This window comes from Lygodium microphyllum, chromosome 16, assembly GCF_053477565.2.
Source record: "Lygodium microphyllum isolate KBCC chromosome 16, Lygodium_microphyllum_v1.1.10, whole genome shotgun sequence".
Classification (NCBI taxonomy): Eukaryota; Viridiplantae; Streptophyta; class Polypodiopsida; order Schizaeales; family Lygodiaceae; genus Lygodium; species Lygodium microphyllum.
In genome coordinates this window covers 143650886-143676273 of record NC_141150.1, presented here as the reverse complement: position 1 = coordinate 143676273, position 25388 = coordinate 143650886, and the positions used below count along the sequence as shown (strand labels likewise).

The following is a 25388-nucleotide window of genomic DNA, read 5'->3' as shown; positions in this document are numbered from 1 at the left end:
TACCATGTTCATCCCTTCTCACCCGGATGCAACCTGAAAGATTATGCTTTCTTATTATCGTCTTTGAGGTTATTCGCCTCACAAACCTACTTAAGCCATTCAACAAGATTGTAAGGATCGTCCCTATGCCTATACTTGTCAACTTGCTTTGTGATAATTAGTAACTTCCTTTGGCTTCTAGCTTGTGATGCTACTCCCAGTCCTATCAAAAGTATAATGGCTAGTACAACATTGCCTTTTTTTTTTGGAAGTTCTACCTAGCAATTGCTTGAGAAGGAGTTTTGATGGGTTAAGATCAACATTGAATGTTCCAACCTCTTCTATCTCTTCTCCAATTGTTGTCTCTCTTGCTAGCTCCAAAATTCATTGGATTTGTAACAATTCAATTTATTTTCTTCTTCCATCTATCCTTTGATTTCATGTAAATTTAGCCACCTATTTGAAGAGGTTTTTTCCTAGTTTTCTCTCAACGTCTAGGCCAGCTAAGATTTTATCTACACAAGTCTTCGTGCATGTTCTATCCAGGTATGTTGATCGTAGAGTGTAATGAGCCGTTGGATATCCGTGGGAAACTCCATTGTATCAAACTCAGAGTGTTTGTGTTAGAACTTGTTCCAACCATGGTCTTAGTATGTTCTTAAGTGACCATTGTTTCTATGAGACTAATGAGCCCTAATAAAGAAATGGGAGTTCCTATTAGACTTCCTTTGGAGGCTAAATGTTCTTAGTATCTGGATAGAAATAGTGTGGTGTCAATGCTACGAGTGCTTGAGCTAGGCTACATTTGTGGTCCTAGTTGGCCTAGTAGGCATGTTTAATTCCCTCTATCCCATGTGTGTGGGGTAATGTATACATGATGTCTTTATGGTGTGCTATTGTTCCTTGGTGAAATTTTCCTTTCTCTCTCCTTGTGGCTTTTAGATGTTACTCATGTTGTTCATGGTTTCCTACAAGCTCAATCTTATTGGGGTCTTTGGTTTATGCTTGCCCCCATTTCCTATTTAATGTCCCTTGTTGTTTTGTCTTATTATTTCCTAATTGTTTGGTTCTTCTTTTGTTTTATCAACCTTGTCCAACTTGTGAGTACAATGACATTCCCTCATAAGGCAATAGTTGCAATTGTCTAGGTTGTACGTAAAACCCAAGCCCTTGTAGTCTCTACTCTTGCGTATCTCGCAAGAGCAAGCCTAATTGTCTTTAAGGATTGATGACTCTTCATGTAGTGATGTCCTTATCAATGCTTTAAACCTTGACTTCCTCTCCTCATAGATTTGTTCCAACTTTCGTTTTTTGTGCAAGGTTACGAGTCAAGAGAAGTAGCAATGTCTACTAGTCCCAGTGTTTTTGATCTAGTAATGCACTCAACAACCGTATGGTCTCAAAGGGTCTAGAGAGTGTTCAACAACCTTGCTTGAGATGGATCAATTCATTGTGTTGTGGCTCCATGTAAATTTCTCGTGATGTTGTCTAGAGTTGACTTTAGACAATTAAAAGACCCTTTGCCCCAAATGGTTCATGATGCTCAATGCCTGGCATTGATATGGATGGGAGTTTAGAGGAGAGATGACTCAAGTCTACTTGTATGTCTCAACAAGAGATTATGCCTCTCTTAGGGCCAATGCTTTCTTGGAAAAGATGATGGCCACAATCAATATCTCGGTTAGATGCTATTGAGTTAGTGACAACCAATGTCTCAACTAGAGACAAAGCATTGCCCCTATTTGAGAAGAGGGGGTTTCTCTTACCATGGCAAATGCCTTTCGTGTGAAGTCTCGAGTCTTACTATGGCAAATGACTCGAGGCAATCAAACATTTCAAACATTTCAAGCTTAGATGTACTTACTTGTGATGGATTTGAGAACGTAAGGTTGAGCCGCCTAAGAAGCTCGTCTTACCTCTAGAGGATTGGCCTAGCCTATCCACTTTTGTATGCCTAAGCCGATTTTATTTATTCAATTAACCAGTTAATCAATTGCGTACCTTTTTCGTCACCCGATGACTGTGAGGAGATAGAGAGAGAAGCCGAGAAGTGAGGATGGGAGGAAGTGGGTTGCTGGCCAGAGCCTGTAGCAGCGGCACGTCTAGTCTCCACCATCACTTCAATTCGCATTCTTTTCTGATCAGCAAGCTGTCGTCGAGTGTGCATCGGGGGTTTGGCCCTTCGCCGCCTGCCGCAGGCCGCCATTTGCTTGCTCGATCCGGCGTTTGTTTTGGTGCCAGCCTGCCCCACTTTAACACTCGGGTCGTTCAATCTGTGCCGTTTTGCTCCAGTAACATGGACTTGCCCTCTCCAGCGCTGCAAACACGTTCTGCTCCAAAGGTAGAGAGAGAGAGAGAGAGAGAGAGAGAGAGAGAGAGAGAGAGAGAGAGAGAGAGAGAGAGAGAGAGAGAGAGAGAGAGAGAGAGAGATTTTTAAATGTTTTTTGCATGTATGCGTTGCCAGGTAGCAGGCCCCAAGATCAGCTTTTGTTCTGCATGTGGTGCCCCTGTGGAAGAGCGCATACCACAGGGAGAGGAAAAGCCAAGATACGTTTGCACGTTATGTGGCCTCGTACATTACCAGAACCCTAAAATGGTGAAGTTCGATCATTAGCAGGTGATCTAGTCACTGCATGTACTTCTGCTGCAGTAGATGAACATTAAATCTCTTGCAGGTCGTTGGTTGCTTAGTTGCCGACGAAGATAAAGTTCTTTTGTGTAAGAGAAGCATTGAACCATCCTTTGGACTATGGTACGGAGCTTTCATGCAGTTAGCTTGTTTAGTACCAGGCTAAAGAGGTCACATTTTTTCCCTTCATAATAGCTTCCTGAAAACATCTTCAAGCAGGACTCTTCCCGCCGGCTACATGGAACTCGGTGAGTCTGCTGCAGAGGGAGCAGTAAGAGAGACTTGGGAGGAAGCCAATGCAGAAGTCACAATCGTAGCACCATTTGCCCAACTGGATATTCCGCAGATTGGTCAGGTATTTTGATTCTCTGACAAGCTATACAAAATCTTAAGCTTACAGGTTGGTAGACATGTTTTTTATCCTGGAGTAAATGGAAAAACAGGGATAGTGATTGTACCGGCAGCTGCTTCTATTTTGAAGCAGTATTGGTATCCGAGAATCTCATTGCATGTGATCCTAGCACTAATTCTAGGTCAGTCAGTAAAGTACGAAATTGTGCTGTATGTGTGCTGTATGTTTGCATCTCTAGCACCTGATTTAATTGAAAGGTTAGTTGGACGGGAAATATTAGATCAGTGAACACTCTATTATGTCACCTGTGAGAAGAATGTTAAATGCGAAGGCCTCAATTGTTATCAGCATTATGGTAGAGCATTAGGTGATTGGTGTACTGACCCTCTGATTTGTTGGTTAAGCACTATATGATTCAAACATTTATTGCTTTTGGTGCTGGTCATAAGAATGACAATTTGAGTAGGACCACTGCCTTTCCACTCAAGGTTTGTTTATGTCTGCAGAGCAGAGCTACATAATTTATCGTGCCAAATTGAAGACACCTCATTTCTCTCCAGGGAGCGAGTCTTTGGATTGCGCTCTTTTCAAGCTTGAGGATATTCCATTTAATGAAATTGCCTTCTCCTCAATAAGGGTAGCCTTGAAATTGGTGAGTCATGTAGGTTGTGTATCATGTTAAGCCAAAGGTTTTGTACGTTGACTAATTGGGCAAGTCTCACAATTAAATTTTATGTTAATCAACACAATGTTGAATTTCTTGCAGTATGTGGAAGATTTCAACATGGGAACTTTTAGAGTTCATCATGGTGTTATCGAGAAAAGGTATTTAAGTTTGAAGGTGCATGTAGCATGATAATAAATTCAACTTTTGCAGCCTGAAAGCCTTGGTGTATAGTTATTTGTTGGTGCATGCTAGCCACAATCTTGGGTATGGAAAACACATGTTTTTTTAAAGTGGGATGAAACAATTGTTATTTCATCAGTCACAAGTGATGGGTGATTGCGGGGGAGGGGGAGGAGAGGGAGGGAGGTTTGGAAGCTCAATGTTGAGGATGCTAGTGGTAGACCACTTCATTGAGAGGCATAGAGGGAGGGATGGAAGTTCAAATGTTGAGCATGTTGGTGGAAGACCACTTCATTGAATGTTTGAACTCCAAAGATATCTCTCACGGTAAAGTGGTCGATTACATGGAGAGTTAGTTGCATTTATCCAAGTTGTGCCCAATAACTTATAAGGTATGATGTTATGTATCCACTACAAGACATGTCATTTTGCAACAAAATATTAAGCCTACAAACTTGATTTTTAAATGCTTTTTGGGAGGGCCTTTGGAAGTAGAACATGATGTCCTTTTTTGACTTTTATGTTTGTGGCATTTATGGCAAGTATGGTTGACAAGACGCCTTCATTTTTGATTTTGCATCAGGCATTTGTCTTGCATGAGGCAAAGATTCAAGAATTCCTACTCTGACAACTTTCTTCTTTGGAAGTAAGTAGAGTGATTATAAAAAGAGAGGTGTGAACCATGGTTGTGGGATGTCAGGGATATTAGAGTGGCACATTAATCTCCTTGAAATTTAAGGTGACTTATACGTTCTATCTAAGTCCTTTGAAAGTATGCTTGGGGCTATAAAGAAATGCTAGGGCAAGCACAAAGAAACACAAACACTACCAACACCACAACAAACATAACTTGATGAATGCTTAATAAAGATGAGCATATAGGACTGTAGATGATATGATGGGGCTTGGAACTTGTGCGCCTGGACTCTCGAGCATTGGGACAAAGGGGAGTTGAGAGCGGCGTCGAAGACATTGAAAACGATTCCTAGAGTGTGTCGTACTCCAGATTCCAAGATGGTGCAGCAATGGAGGTAGCAAAACTACCTGGCTATTCATTGGAGCAAAAAATGTAGTCTGCGCAAGGTAAAACATAGGTTGCAGTTGTCGTGTGGCTCAACACCCCCTCTTAGACAAAAAGGGTCTCTGAGAGAGAGTTTGCCCTCTTTTGCCCAAAAGGTCCCACTTCAAAGAAACGAAGGCATTGGACTAAGGTGTCTCCACAATGGATTGCCTAAGGGTCTACCACAATTGCAAAGGCGATAAACATATTCTTTTGAGTAGCCCAAGGTAATGGGCTTTATGGTTTGAAAAAAAGGCAATATATAGTGAACAACTTTCGCCATAAGATCTGTTATGTGGCAAGGGTGTTGATGGAGAGGTATAGGTGAAGGCCTATTGCTTGAGTAGATCAAGGGGCAAATCAATTTGAAGACTTATTGGTCATTATTGACAGCAAGGGGCTTTTGGATTGCGAAGGGGATTGAAGGAATCCCATTGTATTTAAATTCAATTGCAACCAAAGATAAAAAAAGTACCAAAAGAGGTGCCAGTTTTGGGGCCAATAGGGTGTCAATGTGCAATATTGATTGGTAAATGTTTGTGTTTCAGCATTTCATTCATTATTGCTTGCTATAATTAAATTATAATCGGGTTATTACCATCCCTTCACGGAAGGAAGGCTGGTTTTATGGTTCCATTGCTGAGATACCATCAAATCCTTTGAATTTGTGGACTTGAGGCACTTGATTGCAAGTTAGAAGCTTTGCATTATTGCTAAAATTGTGCCCAGTTGTTGAATATAGCAAGTATGTCTTTACAAGGTGATATGGGATCAAGTGGTGATGATGCATCTCAATTTGGTCATTCATGTGGTGAAGGGGGAAATGCAATGCATGATCTTGGACAAGTTTCTTAGCATGGACAACAAGCTGAAAAGGTGGGAAATGACCCAAATGTAGGGATTTCCATGCCTCAAGATTTGACTAGCATTAAAGATTGGATGAGGACAATAACAAATCTCTTTGTTGAATTAGCAAAGGATCCTCAGTTTACTCGATTCTTGAATGCCCCAAAGGACAATGAAGGCAAAGAGATGAAGATACCTTCTAGAGCTTTGGGACAACCAAAAGAACAAAAGGAAATGCTTAAGCCTCCAATGGAAGAGCCCAAAGTTGTTGATGAGCACAAACATTTGGTACCCGTGGAACAAGTGCAAATGCATGGCCAACTTGGTAGTGCTAATCCATGGGAATATGGACAGCAAGGTATTCATGCAAATGCAAACATGGGACAACAAGGATATTTCGGTGGTGGCACCATTTTTCATGCAATGGTTGCTCAAGGATTGCATACGGGAATGTATGGCACAAATCCCCATGGTATGCAACGCCATTGCATGGTTCTTAACACCCAATGTATTTGGGTATGTTAGGTGGAATGCACAATTCCATGTACGGTAGTATAGGCATGATGCTTGGGACACAAAGTGGGCCATATGGAAATGTGTTTGCATCCCCTGTGGATGTTGGAGCATAAGGATTTAGTGCTGGTCATGTAAATGCATTTGATAGTTCTGGTTATCATGGAGATACAACAAGTGCACCCTTTTTGCAGTTTTTGAGTTATGACAATTTGACTTCTATAGGTTTGGCAAAGGACTATGATGAGGGTGGAAAAAGTGTGAAGTTTGAATCTTTCAGTGGTGCACAAGATAGACTGAAAGCTCTCACTTTGATACAGCAATTTGATGTAGCCTATTGGAGAGGCAACTTCATAGAGGCGTCTAAAATAAGGCGGCTATATTTTTGAAGGGAAATGCATTACAGTGGTGATCTATACTTCTTATTCGGGAAAGAGCACGTATCACTTGGGTTAAGTTCAAGTAAATGTTTGTTTCAAATTGGTTGACAAGCACATTTGAAGTGGACATGGTAACAACATGAACATGGTTGCATTTTGTGCGCGTACAGTACGTTTCGTACGGTACTATACATTTTGCATGCATTCGAATAGTACAAAAAAAAAAAGATATTTTAAAATGTCTATAGGTGCATCTTTTTAAAAATTTCCCTATTTTTTTGGCTTGTTACACATGTAAACTTTTCTTCATTTACACTCCTCTCTCTTTCATATTTCTTCCTCTTCTCTTCTTTCTTCTCTCAGCCCTTATAAAAGGGCAGCCCCCTCCCCACATCTCACTACACAAACAAGCCTCCATCTTCATCAATCTTTCTCTCTTGAGCTTAACTTTCAAGCTACTATCCTTTTCCCTTTTCCTCTCTATCCCTTTCCCTCTCTCTCACTTTCAAGTTTCATTCATACATATTAAATCTTCTGCATTTCCCAAATTCCTCTTCCTTAGTCTCTCCTTTCTCCTCATTCTTCTTCATAATACCTAGGTCTCCTTATAATCTATATTTAAGTTGCACATTTTTAATGTGCAGACTGATTTTATATATAATTTTCATATGTATTTTTTAAATTAATGTATGAAACAACATATTTTATTTCATATGAGATTTGGGGCTAAATTTGTCTTTTAAGGAGTAAGGCGAAGGCCAATCCTCGAGCAAACCAAGGGGAAATTGGTTTGGAGGCTTGTTGGTCAATTTTGACAAGTGGCACTTGGATTAATGGAGGATGTTAGAGGATTGCAATTGTACTCCATCCATTTGCAGTAAAAACAAAAGAAATACCGCAATGGGCCCCAGTTTTGGGACCATGTTGTCCATTGTCCAAGATTAAAGTCGTAAAGTGTGCATTTTCAATTTATGTGAATTGTTTATTTGCTGTGATTATTTTTAAATCAAGTTAGTACCACCCTCTTTGAGGAGGAAGATTGGTTGCAATGCATGCCATCTTCTTATAGGTGAGTAACCAACCAAAGTTTGTTAGATGGCTTACAGGGCACACAAACACTTTTAGCATTAAAGTTTGAGTTTTGGGGTTGCTTATGTTAGCTTTTCTTTCATTAGTTTGCCATCTCTTGGTTGTGGGTTCCATTGGAGTTTGACAGAGGCACAAGAGTTGGTAGAGAGTAGTTTACAGCTTGTGCTTTTCTTTTCTAGTGGCTAGTGGGGTGGATAGCTTGCATTTATTAGGGAGCATGTTCATTATTTTTGCCAACATTATTTTATTATCTTTGTGTTTGTCAGCCAGCATATTGCTAGTTGACTACAATAGTTGGTTGGCCATGTTTAGTTGTAGATAGTTATTTATAGGTCTCCTCCTCCCCCTCCCAAAAAAAAGAGGAAAAAAAAGAAAATGAAAAATACTGGTGGTTTTTCTCTTGTTGTGCAGGTTGACAACATACTCCGTCTTTAGCCCTGCTTTGTCTCTAGTCATAGTGACATGGAATGGCCATCTTCTAGCTTTCCAGTCCGAGTTTCAATCTATCTTCAAATTGTCCTAAATTTGTCCCCTTGGTAGAGCCCCCTTTGATGGTGATAGGGAATGGTAATCCTAGTCCTCGTCCCCGTCCCCGTTCGTGTTCCTATTCCCAAAACTTGCCCCACGTCACTATGAAGTCTCTAGTGCTACCGTTGTCGTTAGCTAATCCAATGTTCTCATTTATGTATTGGGTTGCGTGCAAGAATTAAACAATTTGCCATTGTACTTAGCTTTCCATTCAGATTTAGTGCAAAGTTATCACTTCCTTTTTTTTGTTCTCTCTTCTGCTTTCTCTTTGTGTATGTGTTTCCCTTCCTTTGCACACTCTCATAGATTAAGTGAGCTAATTAAAGTTTAATGTACAATACACCTTTTTTATCTTAATACCCCCTCTCAAGCCCAAAGTTGGACTCCCAAGGGAGATTGCCAAGCATAGCACCCTGTATCACCTTGAGAGATCCCACCCAAAGCAACTAGGGCATCAATTAAGTGGGTGTATGTCAGCTACGTAAGAATCTACCAAGAGTATAGAGGCAATGGTTATCTTTGCTTGGGAGTCCATAGGGCCATCGTAGAGAGGCCAAGGCATTGGGTAAGGATATGTGTCGGCTGCTTAGTGGCCTACAAAAGTGTTAAAAGACCACTCATTTGGCTAAAAAATGGAATGTCACTTGATTGGCTCTTAATTACAGCCCCAAAACTCAAATTACCAAACTTTCATTAAAAAGAAACATGGTCTTGGAGGTTTTTTGTGTTCCATAAGCCAAACCCTAATTTGGGAGGATCCATCAATCTTTAAACAGACAGATTGCTCGCCACTCAGCCCTATCTTGTTTTGTAGATTGCTAGTGTATGTTATTGCTATCTACACTCCATTCACGGAGGATATGTGAGTTTGAGTTGCTGTCTACCACTGTCCAACCCCAGGCTCTTGCTGTCTAGCCTTTGCGGTTTGGCCTTGTTAGTAGTCATGTGTGTTTTTGTGTGGTGCTACTTTTAGGGATTTGACCATATTTAGGGTTTTTTCACTTTTTGCCTATTTATAGGTGGCATGCACTCCCACTTTGGTTATATCCATTATCCATCATTGATCCTTCGTGATTAGCCAGCCCTCCTCATTCTCTTATTCCCTTAGCTACTGTCTGGTGCCCACACTGATGCATAGAGCTGCGTGTTGGGGCTGACTGTTGCAGCCTCGTACCTTCGGCCCTCTCTGTTGTGTTCTTTCTTTGTCTCCTTCTCCTTGTCCGCTTTACTCTTTCTGTTGCGCACTCTCACAGGTCCTTAACAACTGTTGCTAGCTTGCTATGTGATATGTCTACCTTCATTTTGATGTACATGCTGCCGACTACACTGCCATGTGTCATGTTAGCTTGGGCTTTGCTGGCTGTACACATTGCTTGGCTGCCATGTCATTATTTGAGCATGCATTTGCTGATTTTCATTGCTACCTCATCCATTTGACATTGATCTTCATTCATTCGTTCATTATCTTCTTCAGTGTTCATTGTCTCTTAAGTTACTTTAACTTGAATTGCTGTTCTTCATTAGTCTATGCTTCATTGTATGATTGTGTTTGTTATTTGTAGACGAGTATTCCTTTACATGATATTAGACACTCTCAAACATTTTTTCAACCTGCTATAAACAGCAGACTGTGCACAGTTTTCAGCCTCCGATCGGTGGTACACTGCTACCTTCACCAGTTTCTAGCCTCCAGACTGCTGCGTTGTGGTGACCGGCCTGCTGCCATTCACTATTCAATACTCCTACACTCCGACTGGTGGTCATGGACTTGGGATCCGTCTTTAGTGGACGTCACACTCCGACATTGCTTTGCCCTTGAGCACACTGTACACTTTTACATTCATTTACAACATTCATTCACTTCAGAGTTGTGTTCTCTCTCTCTCCCTTCTTCTATTTGTATTTAAGTTTTGAGTTTTGCGTTTAGGGTTTGAGTATTTGAGTTTTGAGCTAAGGTTTGAGTTTTGCCCTCTGTGTCTGTGTCTATGTCTTTGTGTTTTTGTCGTGGGTGTACACTTTGTGTTTCCTCAGTGCAAACCCTAGCAGTTTCCTTCACAGCCCTTGCATGTCTAGATCCACACATGAGCTAAGAAATTTGCTAACACCCTCTCTCAGATCATGGGTGATTTGATACAATACAATGGTACAATGAGTGTGAATCGTAAAACATATAACATAGAACCAAGTAGAACCATGGATAGCCAAGAAGTAGATGATCAAGTCACCACCAAGGTGCCTTGGAGAGAACCTGATGTCGATGTTGATTGTACTAGCACCTGAAAATAGAGAAGATCATAGCATATCTTTGCGTTTGTTTGAATGTCTCTCAGTAGCATACATGACCAGCCTGTCAAAGATGCCTCTGGAACATATGTGGCCGTGGATTCCCTGCCTTTGGCCAGATCACCAAAGTGTCCCCTCATGCGAGCTCATGACTCTAGAAACCAAGCCCGCTTTGTTAAATAAACAGCCCATCATGAACCCGGATGTCAATCCTAGCTTGAGGATTTGAACTTGCTAGACTTCAATTGATCGTTAGGGAAGTGCCTCTCTGGATCTTGTGCATTTGTATAGATGTATAGATGAGGCGCTGCTGCCCCATCTCACCACCCTCTTACACTCTCTCTTTGGCGCTGGAGAGTTGCGATGGATGCCGTCATTACCAACACTAGAAAGCAGCTGAGGAAGGGGCCATCAATCCCTTCCCGCGATTCGAAGAAGTTGATCCTTTCTGCGCCTTGGACTTCTCCTTGGTTGGAGGATCAGAGTTTGAGTCTGAGGCAAATGATGACTCATTGGAGGAGTCTACATCCCACTTCGTTTTCTTCTTCTTCTTCTTCTTGTTGGAAGTTGCTAACTCTTTGCAGTCCTTCCGTAAGTGACCTTTCTTTCCATAATGGTAACATTGGGTCTTCGACTTCTTCTTCTATGAATCCCTCTCTGAAGCTGCAAGAGCCTCACTAGAATATGACGAAAGCCTCCCTTGTAAATGCAATGATGCCTCATGCTCAAGCAACATTGAGGTCATATGTGTAAAACTGACAGGAGTTGATGATGTTTGCGTCCTCAAAGCGTTCGCTGCTCCATCAAACATTGGAGGGACTTTAGAGAGTACGAGTCCAATAAGATGAGCCTATGGAAGGGCAAACTGCATTTGTCGAAGCTGGTCTTGGATTTGGGCCATACGAAGTAGAAAATACTGAATAGTATCTTTGGCCTCGAATGGAATTTGTTGGAGCTATCCATAAAGAGTAACTGCCCTCATGGTGGAAGGTGTTGCATACATCAGTTGCAGCTTCATCCATACTTTAGATGTCGTGTAAGAGGTTGTCAGAGTGAATCAATGCGGAAGCGAATGACTGTGACAAAGAGTGAACAGAGAGAGAAAGAGTAAAACGTAGAAAATTTGCAGTAAAGAATGTTGTATAAGGATGTAGAATTATACACGAGTGTAGAGAGAATATCTGTGTATGTCTCCACCTCGAGCATCTCGATCTCCGTCAGCCCCGAGAGCAATCTCCGTAGTCTGCAGGCTGAAATTTGTGAGACACAATTGCCAAGACTGCTGAAAACACAGCCTATTTATAGGTTGAAAATAATGCCTAAAAATGATTAGGTCAGTTACATTTAATGCAGTCGACCAATGCAATTTGACTACTGCTGCAATTCGACTGCTGCCACATGTCACCTGCCTGCGTGGCACTGCGTGATAGTCTAGGGAATGACACACCCTCTCTCAGATACTAGACAAGGCAGCAGACGGAGGGATTTGAAATGCTGGTGAAGTATAGCTTGGGGAAGCGCCTTCGTAAACAAATCTGCAAGATTGTCTTTGATCTTACAATATTCCACATCGATGGTCTCATCTAGAAGCTTCTCCCTGATGAAGTGTTACTTGATCTCTATGTGCTTCGTCTGGGCATGGAATACAGGATTCTATGCCAATGCGATGCAACTCATTGTCGTACCACAAAATTGTAGGATGAGTTTGGGGGAAGCCAAGCTTCTCCAAAGCCACATAGTCTCACATGTGGTAGAAAACGCGGCCCGATACTTTGCCTTAGTCAAAGATAGGACTACTATGGGCTGCTTATTGCTACTCCAAGAGATAGCACCAACACCCAATGTAAAACAATAACCCGTAGTAGACCGCCTATGGTCCACATTGCCAGCCCAATCCGAATCACTCCAACCTAGAAGAACATGATCGGAAGTATCTATTGTCATGAGGACTTGTATTTTTGAAACCTCACTTGACATGTGGACAACTGGGTTTAGAATAAATTTACGAGTCCGAGACACGAGAAAATCACAAGATGTCAAAGGCAAAAGTTGCTATAAGTTATGCCGCACAGTACTTGGTGGTATCGGGTGTCAGTTGTTGGCCTTGGTCATTCATCTGGCCATAAGTGTCATTTGGTGACACTAGAGAAGTGGCGTTTAATGGTACCTAACGCCAATTTGATGGTGAAAGATTACGTAGAGACACTTGGGAGTGGAAGATGCCTAGCTAATTTAATTATTAGCTAGTCAGATTATTTTTCAGAGAATCGAAATAATTATTAGATTAATTTTCAGTATTTAAAGGCTAAAAATTAATATCTAATTATGGATAATGCTGAAAAAACAATTTGAGAAGGCTACCACTTGTCAGAAATGCCCATGCAAGATTGAAAAATGTATTTAGAGGTTGGAGAGAGGCATTTTTAGTGTATTTAGCCTGCAATAGAGAGGGAGGAGATGTTGTTGGTCTAATTTGCAGCCATTGGAGGAACTTCTGAGGCAGCCAGGGGCTGGAGAAGACCAATCAACAACAGGTGACAGCATCTACAGGCTGTTGAGACAGGGTAGCAGCAGTAAATGACTGATTTTCTTTAGTTCTTTGCATCTACAAGTTGTTGAGACAAGGTAGCAGCAATAAATGACAGATTTTTTTCAGCTCTTCGCGAAGAAACTCCGAATTTTCTCTCTCTACAGCTTTCTCTCTCATCTCCCAGCCATTTCATAGCCTTGCTTTGAAGACCTCAGCATTTGGACTCTTGGAGGTTGAGAAATTGCAGATTTCTCTGCTATAAACCCTAATTTATAACAAAAATTAGGGTTTTGCAACAGCCTCGGGAAGGGTGCTAGAAATTGGAAGCTCCAAGACTTGGACTTTTCAGGGCTGAAGGTGAATTTCAGCTAAATTCAGGTGGAGGACTAGTGAGCCATTGAATTTGGGGCATTTCCATCGTCTATGAAGTAGGTGACGGCCAATCAAGTGACCAAATCAAGGAGCAAATCGGATTGAAGAGTTGCTAGTCACTTTGGACAGCAAGGGGAGTTTGGATTGCGAAGGGGATTGGGAGAATCCCATTGTAAATCAATTGTTTCTTCAATAAAGCTAAAGAAATACCGAAAGGGGCGCCAATTTTGGGGCCAATCAGGTGTGCATTGTCCAAGATCAATAAGTAAATTTGTATTTTCGGATTTGCATTAATTGTTTGCTGCTGTAATTAAGCTGTAATCAAGGATTTACCACCCATCCACGGAAGGAAGGTTGGTTACATGGTTCGATTGCCGGGATACCATCAAATCCTTTGAATTGGTGGGTCCGTGGTATTTGATTGCAAGTTGGGACTATTGCATTATTGCTGAAATTGTTCTCAGCAATGAATTACAGCAAGCATGCCTTCACATGGTGATACGGGATCAAGTGGAGAGGATGCATCACTCCTTGGTCAATCACGTGGTGAAGGGGGAAATGCAATGACTGATGTTGGGCACGGTTCCCAGCATGGACAACATGCTGAAAATGTGGGAAATGACCCAAATGTTGGCACTTGAATGCATAAAGAGGCTGATGACCAGCAAGGGGCTGAAGAATTTGATGATAGCTTCAAGGATCGAATGCATACAACAACATTTTTTTTTACTGAATTGGCAAATGATCCACAGTTTACATGATTCTTGAATGCCCCAAAGGAGGACAACAAAGGCAAAGAGAAGAAGACACCTTCTACAGCTTCGGGACAGCCACAAGAATTGCAGGAAATGCCTAAGTCATCTTTAGAAGAGCCCACAATGCTTGATGAGCACAAACAGTTGGTATTCGTGGGGCAGCAAGTGCAAATGCATGGCCATCTTGGTAGTGCCAATCCATGGGAACATGGGAAGCAAGGCAATTATGCACATGCAAGCATGGGACAGCAAGCATGCTTTAGTGGTGGTACCATTTTTCATGCTATGGTTGGACAGGCAACGCATATGGGAATGTACGGCACAAATCCCTATGGTATGGAGCAGCCAATGCATGGCTCACAACACTCAATGTATTTGGGTAATGCAAGTGGAATGCCTAATCCCATGTATGATAGCATAGGCATGATGCTTGGGGGACAAAGCGGGCCATATGGATATGTATCGACACCCCCAGGGACTGTTGGAGCACAAGGATTTGGTGCTTGTCATGTAGGTGCTTCAGATAGTGCTGGTTTTTACACAAATACAGCCAATGCACCTTTTTTGCAGCAGTCCATTTATGATAACCTGACTCCCATAGGTCCGCCGAAGGACTATGATGAAGGTTGCAAAAGCGTGAAGTTTGAGCCTTTCAGTGGTGTACAAGATAGACCGAAAGCACTAGTTTTTATTCAACAGTTTGATGCCTCCTACTATGGAGGCAACTTCATAGAGGCATCTAAGATACGTAAGGCAGCCACATTTTTGAAGGGAAATGCATTGCTGTGGTGGTCTACATTTCTTATTCTAGGGAAGTCACCTACCACTTGGGTCCAGTTCAAGCAAACGTTTGCTTCAAATTGGTTGACAAGTACCTTTGTAGTAGACATTATGACAGCTTGGAATGAGTTTAATTCCAAAGACTACAAGAACTTGGATCAGTATAATATGATGTTTTGGGATGCATTGCTACGAGTTACTTCTTATGGCACAGTACCCCTCCATGAGCAGGTAGAGAAGTATATTTGTGGTTTTCTAGAGGGTATTCATGATTTTTGCATTAAGTCCATTGTTTCCAGCATGTCTTGGCTTATAGAAACTGCTACTACAGCTGACACATTGCTGCGTGGAAAGGATGCAGGATTCCACGATGATGATGCTAAGTCACATGTCAAAGAGGCAAAGGTTGAGAAAAAGGGTAAATATGAAAATGAAGCTGGAAATCAGGGCAGATCTAAAAATAGGGCTGGAAAGACGAACAGACTGCAGAGAAAGGTGGCAAAAGTGATGCACGACGTAGGGAGCTAATGACTGCAAATAAATGCTATATTTGTGAACAGGAAGGGTATATGGCACGCAACTGTTGTAATAAACAGCAAGCTGAAAAGGATGATAATAAGGGGAAAAAAGGCAAAACCGCTGTTGGTTTAGTGCTCGATGTAGTGGCAGATAAGCCTAATCAAGATAGTACTGAACTTTGCAGGACATGGGGCAAAATCAGAGATCAACATGCATTGATTTTTCTTGGTCTAGGGGCACAGTCAAATTTCATCTCTTAATATGGTAGCCTGTTTAGGCATCAGAGCAGATGAGATGTGGCCCATGGGTGAGATTGGTATCTCATGCAAGGGACATGGAGAGTTGGTCATTCCCATCATTGGAAAGCTTCGTTTGCACATTCAAAGTTATGTGGACAGTGAAGAGTTCTTTATTGCTCCATTGGAAGAATGTGATGTCTTGCTTGGTATGTCTTGTTGTCATCGTGTGCATACAGTGATTGATTCTCATGATAAGGTTGTGAGCCTCTTTCATAGAGGCAAAGTTCATACTTTGGATGTAAAATTGAAAGGGGAATTGGTCCGTGTTGTAAGTGTTGGAGAGGATTAATGATGCATCCTATAGGCTGAAATTGCCTCCACACTGGCCGATACACAATACCTTTCATGTGAGCTTGGTCAATACCTTTTCATGGAGATGTGCTAGAGGATGTCTGTGTTGAAATTCAGCTGGAGGTTGAAGAGCTCGATGAAATATTGGTACCAAAGAAGTTTTTGGCACACAAAGAGAGGAAGATCAGGGGTGAGGGTTCTAGAAGGTTCTTGGTGAAGTTTCAGAATTATTCACCAATGGATGCTAAATGGATGGAGGAGGATGACTTGATAGACCATCCTTAATTGTTGCAGCTTTATCTTGAAGCTTTCTAGTTAGAGCCAACTTTGGTTGGGGCTCAATGAGGTTCAGCAGAGTAGAGGTCTAGAGTATTACCTGATGCTTGTGAGGGAGCTAGCATCTCCGCTCCTTATTAATGGACAACCCTAGAAGTAGTGGATCTCGAATGTATTCATGATACATTCAGGGTATATTTGCTGGGGGATCACTATTCAGTGTACTAGTCACTATGTTTGGTATGCAGATCAGTATGGTTTTCACTGCAGCTCTGAAACTGTACATTTGCATCCGTTATGCTCGGTGTGTAATCAGTTATGCTTGGTATGACATTGGTTATGCTTGGTGTAGCATTAGTTAATGACCATTAAGGGTTGATTATCGAATGTTGGTTTTCAGTGTATGATCATTAATATTTAGTGGTATTGAGCTGGTTTTGTGGACAACAACATTTCTTATGATGCCATTGATGTTTTCGGCCATGGTTTATGCTTGGTTTTCACTATACTATTGTTTGGTTTTGCCAGATGAGTTGAGCTCATGTATGTTATGTTGGCTGGTAATTTTCAGTATATGTGGGGCATATGGAATGGTTGAACAACAGTGCGCAATGTTGTGTTGACTATGATGCCCTATGGAAATTCCAGTGTAGTACTTTGCTTTTGATGCATTTGGCAGTGCAATTGAGGACGATTGCAAGGATTTCAAGGAAGGGGGTTGTCGCGAGGATATGTATTTTTGAAACCTCAATTAACATGTGGAGTAACTTTTAATCACATGATTAAGTACATGTTGCACAACTGTGGTTAGAGTAAATTTACAAGCCTCGGACCCTTGGAAATCACGGGATGTCAAAGGGAAAAGTTGCTATAAGTTATGCCGTACAGGTACTTGGTGGTATTTGAATTTCGGGTAAATCTAGGTGGAGGACTAGTGAGCCATTCAATTTGGGGCATTTCCATCCTCTATAAAGTGGGTGAAGGCCAATCAAGTTCCCGAATCAAGGGGCAAATCAGATTGATGACTTGGTGGTCACTTTGGAGAGCAAGGGGAGTTTGGATTGCGAAGGGGATCAGGAGAATTTCATTGTAAATAAACTTTTTTTTCAAAAAAAGCTAAAAAAATACCGAAAGAGGCGCTAATTTTGGGGCGAATCGGGTGTGCATTGTCCAAGATTAGTAGAGGTAAATTTGTATTTTCAGATTTGCATCAATTATTTGCTTCTGTAATTAGGTTGTAATCAGGGATTTACCACCCATCCACGGAAGGAAGGCTGGTTACACGAATTATCTTCAATGAGAATCTGTCCATGAGAAGGTTGCAAATGAGTAACACTTGTGGAAGAAGGAGTCATATACTTAGAGGCACCGTTGTTAACAATTCACTCTTGAGGAATGGGGCTATCAGCGTAGCATTTGAAGCTGGCAGGGTCGAATCCTCAACCACCTCCAAATGGAGGAAAGCAGTTGATGAGGAATCCTTTGAAGATTTGTCCTTCTTCTCCTTCTCTTTCTTCTCCTTGTCGGGGCAATCCTTCTTCCAGTGATCTGTTTTGCCACAAATGTGACAGGTAGACTCCTTGTCTTTGTCCTTCTTAGATTTGTCCTCCTTTTGGTCATTTTCCTTCTTATGAGAGGATTGACCAACCAAAGCCTTAGATTTCGAAGCATTGGTTCCTTTCAATCGCTCCTCTTGGTCCAAGACCATAGGAACCAACTCTTTCCACCGAAGAGTCTCAAACCATCTTGAAGCAATCAAGGTAGAATAAAAACCATTGAAGGGAAGTGGTAACTCTGAAAGGAGAGTTATTGCCATGTCTTGAGAAGTGATCACCTTCCCTGTGTTTTGAACCTGCATCTGAAGCTGCCTTAGCTTGTTGATATGTTGCCGCATGGATGATGACTTGTTGACACTCATGGTCCTCATTTGCACTTCCAAAGGAACTTACTTGATTACGGTCATTGGATTAGACATCTGATCCAATTCTAGCCATCTCTCTCTAGCCATCTCTCTCTAGCCACTGTCAAATGCTCTATATGAGAGATAACGGCTGAAGTACATGAGAGATAAAAACGAGCGAATGCGAGCATTGAGTTTATCCCAATGTGCCTGAGCCTTGGCCAACTCCACCTTATCACTGGAAGAGAGTCTGGACTCGTCTCCTGAAGGACGATTGATAGCCTTCATAACAAGCTTCGCCAAATCATAGGACTCCAATATGGTTAGTATCATGACCCGCTAGATGTGGTAGTTCTCACCATTGAGATTTTGGTCTGAAGGAAGAGCCGGTAGAACGGGGACCTTCCGGTCCATGATCGCCTGAAACTCTATCTCGGCCTCAAACGACATCGTCATCTACAATGCTTGCACCAAAAAACACAAAGAGCACCCCCCTTTGAGACTGTGAAAATACAGCCTGCTAAGGTTGTGGTTCACTTGTCCCGCTCCTTCTTTACTCACTAGAGGTGATGAAAAGGATAAATCTGCACTTGAAGGCCCAAAATGCAGCCTTTTTCCTTCTCTAACAGCAAAAACAGCAGTAGCTTCAACAAATTTTCTCTTTTCTCGCACGCCCACGCCCACCTCAATCTTGTTTTGATGCGCAATCCACTTGCTCGCACTTGAACGCTGAAAACACAGCCTTGTGTTGTGCTGAAAAAGTCCTCTTCAGATGGGTCCACCCTAGGTTAGTCCTTCAATGCTCTGATACCAAGTCAGAGTGAAGCAATGCGGAAGTGAATGGTCATGACAAAGAGTGAACAAAGAGAGAAGAGAGAGAGAGAAAGAGAGAAACACAGAAAATCTGCAGTGAAGAATGCTATATAAGGATGCAGAATTATACACGGGTGCAAAGAGAATATTTGCGTATGTCTCCACCTTGAGGATCTCGATCTTTGTCAACCGTGAGAGCAATCTCCGCAGTTTGCAGGCTGAAATCTGTGAGACACAATTGCCAAGACTGCTGAAAACACAGCTTATTTATAGGCTGAAAATAGTGCCTAAAAATGATCATGTCGCCAGCCGATTGATGCAGTCCGATTGCTGCCACGTGGCACTGCCTGCCAGTTCCAAGGAATGACTCTAACAGAGGTAACTGCCGGTAGGACTTCTTTGGAAATACATTGAAGCAAGGCTAAGTAAGCACGTGCGTCGTCCAAATCCCATGTAAGCACAGCTTTCTCATGGTTGTCTTCATCAAAATCAGCTAGAACATGAGAAGGCCACTAAGGACATTCAATAACTCCGCAAACCACATACCATAACCGCTTCTGTATAAACCAAGCCTTCATCACAACACTCCATGTAAGATAATCAGGTCCATGTAACTTATCATCAGTGGACGTGCATGGAGGAGCCATTTGTAGAGGATTTAGAAGAGAAGTAGAGAAAAGAAAGTATTTGGAGAAGGAACACAGCCAAACCACAAGTGCAGACTGCAGAAATTGAGAGTTCACATGCAGTACTCACCAAAATCTGACCAAAACAAGAAGCAAACTCTTACGAAAAGTCAAAAAATTAGCCAGAAATTGCCAAAAATAGCAAAAACGGCTTGAGAATGTAGTTGTCTAGCTAGGAGGAGATGCAGAGACGCCAAAACGCAGGTTTGGAACTGACACGCAGATAGTAGAGGGACTAGTGCAAGCAGTAGAGATGCTAACGTCAGCAAAAACGTAGGAAAAACAGGTCACTGGGTTAGCCATGGTCAAAACAGTCCTAAAATCAGCAAAGAAAACACAACAAGAGCATAGAATCTGAAATTTGATACCATGTCAGAAGTGGAGCAGCAATGGAAGGGTAAATATATGCTGTAATAAATTGTTGAAACACAAGACAAGAGAAAGGAAAGGAAAGAACATTGAAGAACACAATACAGATGAGAACTCAGATGTATGCTCAGGAAATGGAATCCATATATCCAACATGAACAGTTGCATACAACGGTGAGTCATTGGCTACGTGGGCACCAACACTAGCTCTTCTCTGCATGGAGGCTCCACACATGTGATAGCATATGAGTGACTGAGTGAGGAGGAGGAGCCTGAATATATAGGACAAAAATATGTCCTCAATATGAATAGGTCGGCTAGCATTTAATGCTGTTCGGCCAGCAATAAATGCTAAATATGTCCAAAATGAAGACCATAAAAGATGGCTAAAATATCCTAAATAATGTACCCAACCCTTGCATGCATAGACGCACACATGAGCTGACAAATCTGCTAACATATTCTATTTAAATCAAAGAGGCCATGGCGGTCATGGAAGAGGGTTCGCTCATGGTAGAGGAATTCAACAGAATGCATTTGAGAATGCCAATAACCAGCAACGACAAATTGCTAGAGGTGGTGGATACTTGGGAGCAAGGGGGAGATTTATCTCCAGAGGAAGAGGATCATGGCAGTCTTAGATGATAGATGAGAATGCTAACAAGGATAAGGCCTGTCATTACTATGGCAAGTATGGTCACATTGCCAAAGAATGTTGGAAAAAGTAAGCTAATTAGAAAGGCAAACGATAGGGATATTATGCATCATCGAGTCATGTTGAGGATGCTTTTACTGATAGGTTGTTTGCTATGATGTATGTTCAGAACCGTGCAGCTAAGGAAACTAAGATAGATGATGTTTGGTATATGGACTCTAAAGGATCTAATCATATGACACTGCATGGTGAATGGTTTATTGACATAGTTCTAGAAAAGCATGGGTATGTTTGCATGGGAGATGATACTCAGCATAGCATTGAAAATAAGGGTGTAGCTCCCTTGGTCACTCATGATGGGTAGAAGAAAAGTCTACATGATGTATTGCATGTGTCCTCTATTACGAAGAATTTGTTTTTAGGGGGACATATGATAGAGCAAAACTTGCTTGTTCGCTTTAATAAGCATGGCTGTTTTATAGAGGAGTTTGGCAATGGCTGCAAACTCATTGTTTGAGGCAACAGACATGGTTGGATGTTCACATTGGATGTTGCATTGCCTCAACAGAAATCAGCCATCTTTACCCATAGATAGGGCACTATTAGAGATCTTGAAATATGGCACAAGAGAATTGGGTATGTAAATATTCAGCGGTTGCAAACTATGTAAAGAAAGCAGCTAGTCACAGGTTTGCCAAAGTTTGCATACACTGAGATAGGTCATGTTTGTGATGCCTGCTAGTTTGGCAAACAATCTCGCTTTTTGTTTGTAAAACATGTCCGGAATAGCTGGAGGTCACTACACTTGACACTCTCTCATGTTTGGGGACTAGTCCATAATGCATCTCTTGGAGGATCTAAGTATTATGTGACATTTATAGATGATTTCAGTAGGTATACCTTGGTGTATTTCTTGAAACACAAAGATGAGGTGTACATCCCCCTGCAGTGCCAATGTGGTAAAGTACAGGAATGATCAATCACCAAAGGGTAGCATGTTTAAGGACTTGCGAAAGCCTCAAACTTCTCACGAGCTAGTGCCTTGGTGAAAATGCTTCCAATTTTTTGTGTAGGAACATACATCAAGCTGATCTCTCTTGCATAGCATCTCTGTCTGACATAATGGTAATGCACCTCAATATGTTTCATGCGAGGAGGAAACACAAGATTTCGTGCCACTGCAATAGCACTCTGACTGTCAGAAAGAATGGGTGCACGACCCTTCAATGGTAAATGTAGATCAGCCAACAATTTGCGTAACCGTACACATTCCACTGTTGTCGTGAAGGCTGCCCTGTACTCAGCTTCACAGGATGAGGTAGCCACCGTAGGCTGTTTCTTGCTTATGAAATGCATGAACAGTCGTGAAAGAAACAAAGTCTACTAGTAGGTTGCCTAGTATCTTTCACCAGCCCAATTTGAATCATTGTAAGCTTGTAATTGCAAGTCTCCTCTCCTAAGAAATAATAATGCATGTGACTATACAGTGAGTCATCTCCATAAGAGTGCGATTCTTCCTTTCAACAACACCATTCTATTGAGGAGTCATTCTAACAGTGGCTTGATGCGTAATGGCATGATCAAGCAAATATGTCTCAAAAGCACAATACATGTACTCCCCTTCTCTATTCGTGCGAAGTGTTTGCTTTTTCAAGCCAATTTCAGCCTCAAGCTTTGCAACAAGATGATTAAAATGCAGAAACACGTCAGATTTTGCTTTTAGTCCATACACCCATGTATACCGAGAGTATTCATCAAGTCATAAATAAATATAACAAAGTAAAGATGACCTCCAAGTACACGTGTCCTCATGGGCCCACAAATATCAGAGTGAATAAGTTGCAATTTCTAGACAATACTCATTGCACCATCCTTTTTGAAGGCAAATTTGTATATCTTGCCCAAAATACATCCCTTGCATTCACGAGGAGGTGGAGTCTCCACTAGAGGCAATGCATCTACCATGTGACACCTTTGAAGGGTCATCAAACTCCCAAAACTCATATGTCCATAGCAGCAAGCATGCGATAGTTGCACATTTTGCATAGCGGGTGATAGAGTAGTGATTATTAGAGGATCATGAGAGGGTACACCATAGGTATCCAACAAAAACAAATCCTTATACAAAGTCCTAAACAGCCTAAGTGCATAATCCATCCCCTTGTCTTTGACAATGCATTTGTCATCCTAAAAGACGACCTGAAAGCCATACTTGTTAACAGTAGAGATAGACAATAAGTTCTTTGTAATGCCAGACACAAACAAGACATCTAGAAGCATGAAGTCAAAACCATCTGCAGCACTAATAGTGACTGTCCCAACGCCACAAACATCATAATTGCTGTTGTTTGTACATGTAACATGTTTCCTAGCAGGGGTTGAATGCAAAGAGGAAAACAAATACTTCCTAGAAGTGATGTGCTTTAAAGCCCAACTGCAAAATACCATGTTTATTGTGTTTCAGCAGCATTAAATGCTGAATCAGCCATTGAAGAATCATAACTGCGAGTTAGAAATGCATAATCCTCCTTCACAAAGTTTGTTGAAGCATCACCATCAGTAGATTTGCTAGTTCATGTCTCTTGGATAGCCAAACCGGAGTCCTTTTTATTCTCTTTGGCTAATCTCTTACAGCATTCATCAATATAGTGACCTGGCTTTATCCAATAATGACATTTTCGCTTTTTTAAAGACTTTTCTATGTCTTGAATTGCTTGATTTGATGGTTGTCTGGCATCACCCTTTTGTTGATATTTTGCATTTTGCTGGACTTTTCCTTCACCTTGAACTTGAAAAGCATAGCCACATCTCCCAAACGCAATGCAACATTCTTCCAAGTTTGTTCCTCTTGCAACAAGAGGCCTTCCAACTCCATAAATGTAAGGGGTTGCCCCCCCCCCCCCCCCCCCCCAACAAAAAAGAAAAAGAAAAAGAAAAAAAAAGACAACATCATAGAGGTGTGAAAGCCAAGATACGACTCTGGAAGAGAGTTTAGCATGATGTTTACCAATTCAGCATTCTAAATGATTTCATCCACACTGAGTAGTTGCTCATGCAAATCGTGTATGTGAGTAAGGTAATTTGATATGCTACCCTCATCCATGTTCACATTGGCCAACTCTCTACAGAGCTTAGATATTTTGGCCTCGTTAAGTGTTGCAAACATATGTTCAAGTGCATCCCATGTTGATTTTGAGGTCTTACAAGACCGGATGTGTGGAATGATTGATCTTTTCATTGACAAGGCAATCAAAGAAAGTGCCTGTGTATCTTTTGAGTCCTATGTCCTCTGATCCTGAGTAGGAGGGGGAGGAGGGGCAACAAGACCAGTAGCTTGTCCTCTAGTGTTACGGTAAGGTGTTTGAGATGCAAGTAAATCACCTATAATATAGTCCCACAAGTCCTTCACTACAAGAAGGTTGCGGACCATAAAAATCCACAATGGTTAGTTTGATCCATCAAGTTTGTCCTCTTGAGTGAGGATACCGAGAATGTTGCTCTGATCATTAGCCCTCTGACGTGCCATGCTGTTAGTAGTGCACAAAAATGTGCAGCCATATACTTCTCTACTGAAGTATAGATTGTACTCCTCAAAGTACCAAAAATCCCCTCAGGATTATTAAAACAAGCACCAAACCATCACATAAATGTCAAAATATATCCAATTTGACCCAAATCAGCACTCAGCCAAGAAATAAGAGCAATCAAATGCTGTTGTACTGCTTGTTTTTGCCTTGGAATGCGTGTCAAGCAAAAGCCCCAAATTTCTTGCTAAAATCTCAAAGAAATTGAAGAAATTTGTACCTCATAGCTTGAATTTCTGTAGTAATGTCACCTCCGGGGTGCGTGCAACAGCGAACAGCAACTAGAATCTGTCTCATGATGTGTGCCAGAGCCTCTAGTACAAAAAGCCCCAAATTTCTTGCATAAATGTCAATGAAATTGTGCAATGTTGGTGTTTCGGATGAAGATTCTTATGTGGAATCGCAAATTGGGCAAAGCCCCAAAATTTTGGTAGGAATGTCAAAGAAATTGTGAAATGTGAAATTTCTTTGAATTGGTTGTCAATTTGAACTCTGGGAGAGAAAATTGAGAAAGCCCTAAATTTTGGGCTTTGTAAGGTGAGATTCGGAAAGAGATGGCCAAAATGGATGGAAAATTGCAGAAATTTCAAAAAAAACCCCAATGTGAAAATTAGGGTTTTTGCACTTTTTAGGGTTTGCAAAAAATCTCAGGCAAGTCTGAGAATATGGTGGGGAGAGGTGAAAAAATAAGGGGCAGAGCTGAGAACATCAGTAGCTCCTTGGTCTAATGTTGTTCCGTTATTACCTTGTTTGGAAGTATAGGTGATGTATCTCCCAGTGTATCTCATTGGATTGGTAGATTGCGTAACTATGTATCACCATCCATTGACAGCACTATGACAGTGAGGGGGAGAAATGATGTAGAAAGCAGAGGAAAAGAAAAAGTTAGCAGAGGACAAGAAAAAGTTTTTGATGATGCTATGAATCTTGGTATGATGACTTCTGGATATGAGTCGGTTGATAGCTTGGATAGTGGGCCTGGAATTTTGTCTATGTATACTCCTGGTGTTAAGCTGAGCAGATATGTTCCGCCTCATGAAAGAAGGGAATCAA

At 41.5% G+C, this 25388-nt stretch overlaps 1 protein-coding gene across 5 annotated transcripts in view; it reads left to right on the top strand.

Annotated features, from left to right (window-relative positions):
- Positions 1 to 1985: 1985 nt before the first annotated feature.
- The window catches only part of NUDX23 (nudix hydrolase homolog 23), a 39124-nt gene continuing 15721 nt past the window's right edge, over positions 1986 to 25388 (top strand). For 2 of the 5 annotated variants that reach the window (XM_087696504.1, XM_087696501.1), the window contains exons 1-6: positions 1987 to 2320; positions 2444 to 2575; positions 2655 to 2731; positions 2804 to 2963; positions 3472 to 3612; positions 3727 to 3785. In XM_087696504.1, the coding sequence (XP_087552630.1) occupies positions 2036 to 2320; positions 2444 to 2575; positions 2655 to 2731; positions 2804 to 2963; positions 3472 to 3612; positions 3727 to 3785 (854 nt within the window). In that variant the 5' untranslated portion in view covers positions 1987 to 2035. Of the gene's footprint in view, positions 2321 to 2443; positions 2576 to 2654; positions 2732 to 2803; positions 2964 to 3471; positions 3613 to 3726; positions 3786 to 25388 lie in introns of all 5 variants that reach the window. The other 3 variants (XM_087696502.1, XM_087696503.1, XM_087696505.1) reach the window with 3 other exon arrangements.